Genomic DNA, 8,248 nt, shown 5'->3' on the forward strand with positions numbered 1-8,248 from the left:
GGTCACTGTTATTTGTGGGGCTTCCACTTAACCCTCCATCAGGGGACTGAGCCCACATCTCTTGTCTCCTTAAATGCTGAAATTGTTGGAGACCTCAGTAAAATGGTGGCTTTTTTGTGGAAGGCTTGTGTTGTTGGATCAGGCTTGTCAGAGAAGGTCTCAGGATGAGGTGAGAGGGAATGACTTATGCGGATGCTGATGGAGCTTATGCATGAGGTGGTCCTTATGCAAGGTCCATTGGTGGACCTTGAGCTGGTCAGCAGTGCCAGGCCTCAGACAGTTAATCTCATACCAGCCCCAGAAGTGTGCGGTCTGTCCCTGGAAATGCAGCCAGAGGGGTGTTCAGCCACCTGTAAGGTGCAGCAGGGGTTTTGTGAATGACAATGGGACCAAGGGATGGATACAATATCCATCAACAATGGAGGATAGGGATGCTGCCTTCTTGTGCACTGAAACCTCAGTGCTGCAAGGTCTCTTACTATTATATTTTGATTTAGGAGTGTAGAGGAATGAGGTTAATGCATTTATGCAACATTCATGGTGAAAATATTTTAAGACAACCTTCTCTGTGTAACTATCTTGACTCTTCCCAGCTCCTTCGTTAGAGTCCGCACCAGCGTGAATGCAATTTCCATGCATTGTTTCAGTCTGGAAATGAAACAATTTTCATTAATGGAAATCTGGTTCTCAAGCAGAACAATTAGACCCACTTCAGGTTGAAAAAAGATAAAAGCATGCTAATTTGGATGGAGGACTCTTCTTTCAAGGCAGCCAATTGAGTCATCAGCCAGCCACCCACCTGACTGTCTAACAGGTAATTAGGAGATAGTCCTCTTTTTGTGTGGAGTATGTGCGTAAACCTCCACACACTGGTGTCACTGCCCATTGGGACTTCCAGGGGAAAGAGCTAGGCAGTGGCAAAAGAGTGAGGAGAGCACATTTGTCAGACGGTGCCCAATGAACTGACTTCTTTTTTAATTTTGCTTATTATTTTTGTCTTTTCAGAAGCTACCTGAAGTTTCTGGCAGTAAAGCTGTCATGGCAGACCTGGGCTGCAAAAAACCCAGCGACTGCACCGTCTCCAGGCTCCTCAGCGTAGTGGAGAGTGAACTCCTGGCTGGGAGAGACAAAGGCGACCCCACGGAGAAACAGCTCCAGGTTGTCTTGGAGGATGCGACACTCTGGCAGAGATTCAGGGAAGTCACTAATGAGATGATTGTGACCAAGAATGGCAGGTGAGTGATCTGCTCAGCACTGCGGGCTCAGTGGAGGTAACAGCCAGGGGGGTTAAGCTCTGCAATAATAAACTGTGTGTGCAGACTTGAGAGAAATGCAATGAGCACACCAGAGTTTATAGGGGACTGCAGCCTTGCAGTCTGATAAAACCAGTGCATGAACAAGACAGGGTGACCCTACTTTTTTTTTGTCACTGCCAAACCATTCCTCCTATGAAGCATACTGGAAAAATATATAGACTAACTTGTGATTGCACAAAAAGGAAACTTTTGTGAGGGAATATCTCTCAAAACCTTTGTAATGAATTCTTATGCTAATAATCATCAGTCTGTATTAGCAAGTCAGCACCTATAGGCTTCAAATTACTGCACAGAAGCAGATTGGTGTTGTTACACCCAGCTGCAGTTCCCATCCCTCTGGCCATGGGAATTAAGAGCTTGTACAAAGAGTCTGTACCAGTGTGTGTACAATAAAACTGCCCTACATGCTCTGTGTGTATGTGCAGTCTGAATTGCTTGGTCCTACAATTGTTGCTGGTGCCCTTAAAAACAAGTGTGGAATATTGCTTAATATACACTGTTTTAGAAGGACAAAACATTGCAGTGTAAATGGATGTCTTACTATTTGGGGAACACAGAAAGGCACAGGAAAAGAGAAAAATCTGGTGAGAAGGATGCTAATTCTGAATCAGGCATTAGCTTGAAGAAAGTTCTCTACAGAGATTCTGCTCTGAACTGGGCTGACAGCAAAGTCCAGTCCATAACAGACAAGCAGTTACCAGAATAAGATTTGCACAATGGTACTAAGTTTTTTATTTAATTTATCCTCGCCAGCCTTTTGCTGCCCCCCACCCCAGCTGTTCCCTCAACATACGCATGTTTTACGAGACCTCTCAGGAGATCCACATAGGAGAGAGGAATTAAGAGATGGAAAGATTTACTCATGTGGTGTGACTTTCAGTAATTTTGCAGACTTTGATTTAGCAGAATTTGTGGATGAAATTACTCTTGACTATAGCTTGATGAGGGATATAAGTGAAAGCAGTAAAAATGAAAAATCTTGTCTCTTGGCTCAGCAAGGTGATTCTGCAATGAGAAGCTATCTTCCCAAAGTACCAGCTCTTGGTGTAAGAGCACTGTTGCCATTCTGATTCCTACTAATAACCTATACTGACAGAAGTCTGCTGCTGAGATTCTTTTTATATCATGAAGCTGCTTTTGCTTCATTTAAATTGCTTTGAAAACTGCTGTTTGGCTACAGATAACTTCCAAGTGCACTTTCACTTGGTGTACAGTAGCTTAAACTGTCTCCCTAAAAGTGTAAGTGACTAAAAATGTGGTAAGATGGGTTCATCTCTGATTAATTAAATTGGTACAAAGAATCACACCTTATCAATAGGGTTTTTTCAGTTTCTTTCCTTGCAGCTAATGAAAATCATGACTTCATAATGATAGTAGTTCCTTCTGAAATGTCAGGGTGAGTGTGCAGATAAAATATTTTTATAATGTTGATAAGGGAATATTTTGTTATCTGAATATGGCTGGGTGCTTTTTATTTCATTGTGTAAGCTGTGTGATTTTTAAATTTTAACTTATACACTCCTTGTCAGTCTGATTCCACTTTTTCTATAGCCAGTGACATCTCTAGAAATGTCAGTGAAAGCAGCAATAGAATTCTTTATGATCAAACTACAGCAAAACTAAAAATTACAAAAGTATGTCACACTGCCATTTGCATTAATCCTTTTAACATAGTTGCTGTAGCAGAGACTATGAAAAAGGATCTCTGCATTTCTGAAAGTATTTTTCATTAAAAACCACAGCATCACACTTAAACAAAGAAAATACAGACTGTGGCCTGCAGCAAAGAACTCTGAACCATACTATTCAAAAGGAAACAAACTTGAGACAATTTCCTGTGATTGCTGAGTTTTTCTCAGGTCCAGGATTCTTTAGTGATTATCTCCAGAGAGATTCTCAGGAAAAAAAATATTGATCTTATTCTGCTGCTGCTAAATGAATACAACTAAACCATTCTTGATGAAGGGTAGATGAATGCATTTGAAACTGTGTCCTACAATGAAAGAGAGGAGCCAGCCTGAACTTGTGTGTGTGGAAACTAAAACAGTTGGTGTGGACAGACACATTGCCAGCAAAGCTCAGAAATTAAACAGAAACCCAATATAGGAGTGTCCCAGAGAATGAAAGTCTAATTGACTAGTGATCCTCAAGTGTTAAATTCTAGCATGCACAATTCTATCTGCTCTGAGTCATCTCTAATTTGTACCGAGGGTCCCAAAATGTCACAGTTAGATGAACCAACTTCAGTGTTAATATACAGATACACCTCTGTGGCTGTATCATACTTCATTATAACAATCACCTGCCCTAGCAATATGCCTAGGGGAAATAGATATATTCTGAACAGGACAGACATAATTAAAATTGAAATATGTGCTATATCACAAAATATATCTCACTGGGTGCAACTGATAGAGTGGGAAACCATCTCCTATTTTACTCAGACCTATTGTATTCAATTGACACTTCAATATCAAATGCAGTGTTATCTGACTGAGTAGGTTTCCTCTCTCAGTGTTATACCATACTAGCTAGGCAGTATCCTGAGACTTTGCAATCCCTGTTATTGCCTGGAGACAGGTAGGTGCCACTGTTCCCCTCTGTGTATGAGGAGAATCCATAGGGGATCAGTTCAGGTAGCCATGAGTGGGGAAAAAGAAGCTCTTTCCAGGCTTGAATGCTAAAAAAACCCCCCAAAAAACTGGTAACTGCACATTCAAGTTTGATATCAAACATCTTCCCACTCAAGGTCTGCACTGCAGAATAATTGCAGCAGATTTTGCTTTAAACAAATTGAAGAGGCTGAAGTGTTTGGCTGTTGCAGCAATGGAGGTCAGGTGTGCACCTACCTGATCATTGAAACAAACATTCTGACTGAAACAAATTTGGAGAAATCACAATTTGCCATGCTAAAATACAGATTTTAACAGTAAAGCCAGCAGAAGATGTTAGGTGGTAAGTTTTCCATCGTTAGTCTGTACAGTCAAAACATGCTGGTCCAAGTGAGGCAGGGAGCAACTGGGAGTGAAGATGGTTAACACAGGGAAATACTCTAATTTTAGTGCTACAGGAGGTTAAAGTGGATGGTGACAGTATTCTCTTCTGGATTGGTCTATAGGTCCTTTGGAGCTAAACTTGAGCCTCTCAAATAAAAAGGTAGAGCAGCCTGCCTGCACTGTGGGCAGAGGAATTAATAATGTGTGTGTAACACAAACAGCTCTGCACAATCTAGTGACATTAAATTTTCATGTGGATTAATTTTTTCCTCTAATTCAATTTTAGCTATGTATCTAAATATGTTCCTTTAAACATTGACTGGAGGAGATCTAAGCATTGGAAGGAGCAATGTATCCATACTTTTTATCACATCCCAGTTTGGTAGCTAGTACATCCTTATCAGAAAGCCATGTGTAGTGTGTAAATCCTTGACTAAGCTTCTATTTAATTAGAAAGGTCGCAGTTCACAGTTCCTTGGAGACCAGTGAGGAGTGCTATTCCTGAGGGGTCAGTACTGGGAATAAAGCTTTTGTCACCTTTGTTGGTGACAGGGGCACACCCTCAGCTATCTTGCCAGCAATGTCCAGCTGTGTGCTCTGGTTGACATGTGGAGGGAAGGGATATCATCCAGAGGGATCTGGACAGGCTTGAGAGTGGGGCCCACATGAACTTCATAAATTGAACTTTGTGGTTCTGCATTTTAATGGACAAGGACTCAGGAGTGTTGGTGGATAAGAAGCACAACACGACCCAGCAATGTGCACTGACAGCCCAGAAAGCCAAACACATCCTGGGCTGCATTTAAAGTAGCGTGGCCAGCAGGGCAAGGGAGGGGATTCTCACCCTCTGCTCCACTCTCGTGAGAACCCACCTGGACTGCTGCATCCAGCTCTGGGGTCTCCAGTACAGGAAGGACATGGACCTGTTGGAGCAAGTGTGGAGGAGAGAACCTCTCCTATGAGGAAAAGCTTAGGTAGCTGAGGTTGTTCAGCCTGGAGAGGAGCGAGACCCTTTAACAGCCTCCCAGTACCTAAAAGGGGCTGCAAAAGAAAAGGAGAGGGACTTATTTTTTAAGGACATGGAGTGATACAAGGGGTGGTGAGGCACTGGGAAAGGCTGCCCCAAGAAGCTGTGGATGCCTCATCCCTGAAGGTGGTTCAAGGCCAGATTGAATGAGGCTCAGAGCAACCTGGTCTAGTGGAAGGTATTGGGGACACCAATCTAGAGACTAGGACAAGATGATCTTTAAAGTCCCTTCCAACCCAAACCATTCTATGATATCTTCTTCAATACTGCACTGACATATATCAACAAGTATTAATATTAGATGAAAAATCTCAAATTTTTAAAATTCTGTCTTTCCCTGTCAGCAGAAGGTACTGAATGTATGCAGCAAAAACTATATCAAGGTATCCAGAAAGGTGAGTGGGATGTCATGATTGTTAGCAATTTGCATTTGGGTGTCAGTAGATAGTATGACTGCAGGGGCAGAGACTTCCAGTGTGCTTTGAAACAGCCTGGAGTTTCAGCTCCCTTCTTATGGATTTTGGATGTCTTGTATGGCTACCTAAGCCTTGAGAGCTACCTTACCTTAACACCATTGCTGTGGACCTTGGGCCATTCCTCTGGTTGCTTGGTATACTCTCTCTGTACCCATAGAGAAAAGAACCTCAGAGATTCATTTGCTTTCGTTGGAATTTATGGTCCATAAAAATGTCGCATGCAGAAATGGCAGTTGCCAGGAGAGGTCAGTATGGAGATGACTGAGGCAGGGAGGCTGGTTACTCATGGGAGAGGAATGTAGGAGGTGATATGTAATAGCAATTACGTGTGTTCCTTGACAAGCTAAGAAGCTTAATAAATAGGATACCTTTGCTGGAAGACACCTCTGTTCTGATGTCCACACATTATTCCCAGTTCCTGCAAGTGTTGGAGCCCTACTAGCTCTACTGCTGCAGACTTTCAGGTGCCAATTCAGAGCTGTGTGGCATTGATCACAAGCACTGGGACAGATAGAAAACCACTGAAAGTCAAGCTATGAGCTCCTGCAAATCTTCTTTACAAAAAAAAAAAAAAAAAAAAAAAAAAAAAAAAAAAAAAAAAAAAAAAAAAAGGGGGGAAGAAAAATGGCAAAAGAAATACCTGACAATTTTATTATTAATTGGGAGCATGGAGTCATAGGAAGATCATTAGCAAAACAAAGGAGAAAACAAAGTCTGTGGGATCTCAAACCCCAAAAGGAAGAAAACTTCTAAAAAAAAAAAAAAAAAAAAAAAAAAAAAAAAAAAAAACAAAAAAAAAACCCAAACAAAGAGGGGATTGAGAAAAGGTGGCATTGCACCTTTGGGCAATGGAATGGAGCTTTTTCCCAAAACTAAACAAAGGCAGGATTTCAGTTTTAAACACATGAGATAATGGAAGGCTGGGTAGAAGTTTAGAGCTTGATGTAAGATGAAACTTAAAGCAAAAGGACATGGTCAAGCTGCTGAGGTCAGGGAATTTTGAAGTATGGGACCACATTACTGGAGAAACTGCCAAGTGCAAGGTCTGATGGCAAAGGTGGATTGAAGGAAGGGAGGATGTTTTTTTATACTGAGCTAGTCAGTGAGCATCTGGAAACAAACATACTGAGAGGAGTCTTTCAAGAGCAGTTTCCAGTCGTGTCCCCCCTTTTTGTTTCCCTGGCCAGGCGGATGTTTCCTGTTTTGAAGATCAGCGTGTCAGGCTTGGATCCGAATGCCATGTATTCCTTCCTGCTGGACTTTGCTCCGACTGATGGCCATCGCTGGAAGTATGTCAATGGAGAATGGGTGCCAGCTGGGAAACCAGAGCCACCAAACCACAGCTGTGTCTACATCCACCCAGACTCTCCCAACTTTGGGGCCCATTGGATGAAAGCTGCCATTTCCTTCAGCAAAGTCAAACTTACCAACAAGCTCAATGGGAGCGGGCAGGTATGGCCTGATGTTTCCACATCACCTCTTGGCTTCAATTGCAAGCACCTACCAATCAAGAAATATCAAGGGTGCATTTATGTAATTATAGAAGCCCTTACAGGCCTCTTCACCCACAGATGCCAATTATTCTCTGGAGGCCAAATGTAAACAGGGATAAACAGGCCTTAATTGGCACTTTCAGATTTTAATGGACTTCTTGATGTTAAGAGAGACAGAGTGCTGTGGTTTACTTAATCGTCAGGGGTCTTTTCAGAGCTGGTCTTGTGTGCTTAGGATTTTTACATAGGACTTCAGAGAAAGGGGGGAAAAATGGCCACGAGTATTAGGTTTTTGTTGTGCTCCCCAATGTTGTTTGGTGTAAGTGGAATGTTGGCAGGAGTCAGATGGCAGAATAAAAGGCTGTTCCTAAATGAAATAATTACTCTGTCTGCTTCTACATCATGATAATTATCAATATTGTATTGAATCAGCTTTGGCCTTTGGAAAGAAACCACATGTACCAGAAATAAGTGACTTTCTCTTTGAACCGCTTAAAAATACAAACAGGAAAATTAGTTTTGTTTCATATTTTATTTTTGATGATGCATCTAAAGGCAAAATGTTGCACAAGACCTTTTGTTTGCCTGTTTGTTTGGTACAAAACTCCTGCGGTGGATGATACTTGTCAGCCCAGAATCAACTTCTTTCATGTAAATGTTATATGCTCTCAATCTGCTAGTTCAATTAGGTTTGTGAGGTACCTCTGTAAGCTTAGTGCTCTAATGAGGTAGGAAATTATCTCGGGTTTTACTGGTTGGAGAACAGGAAGATGATCTGACTTTTCCTTAGTCATATGTGGAACCAGCACACAAGAATTATTGCAGAGCATAGAACAGGATCTGAATTTGCAAATGCTTGTCATGTGTCCAGGATTGCAGAAAAGTCAAAAGCCTCAGAAAAACATGCATGGGGGGGGGGGGGGGGGGGGAAGGCTAAAAA

The 8,248-nt window shown here is 41.9% G+C and overlaps 1 protein-coding gene across 1 annotated transcript in view; it reads left to right on the plus strand.

Annotated features, from left to right (window-relative positions):
- Positions 1-1,038: 1,038 nt before the first annotated feature.
- Positions 1,039-8,248, plus strand: part of TBX19 (T-box transcription factor 19) — a 14,171-nt gene continuing 6,961 nt past the window's right edge. The window contains exons 1-2 of the mRNA XM_039718031.1: positions 1,039-1,235; positions 7,003-7,267. Of these exons, the coding sequence (XP_039573965.1) occupies positions 1,039-1,235; positions 7,003-7,267 (462 nt within the window). The remainder of the gene's footprint in view (positions 1,236-7,002; positions 7,268-8,248) is intronic.

This window comes from Passer montanus, unplaced genomic scaffold (genome assembly GCF_014805655.1).
Source record: "Passer montanus isolate IOZ18808 unplaced genomic scaffold, ASM1480565v1 scaffold39, whole genome shotgun sequence".
Taxonomy (NCBI): Eukaryota; Metazoa; Chordata; class Aves; order Passeriformes; family Passeridae; genus Passer; species Passer montanus.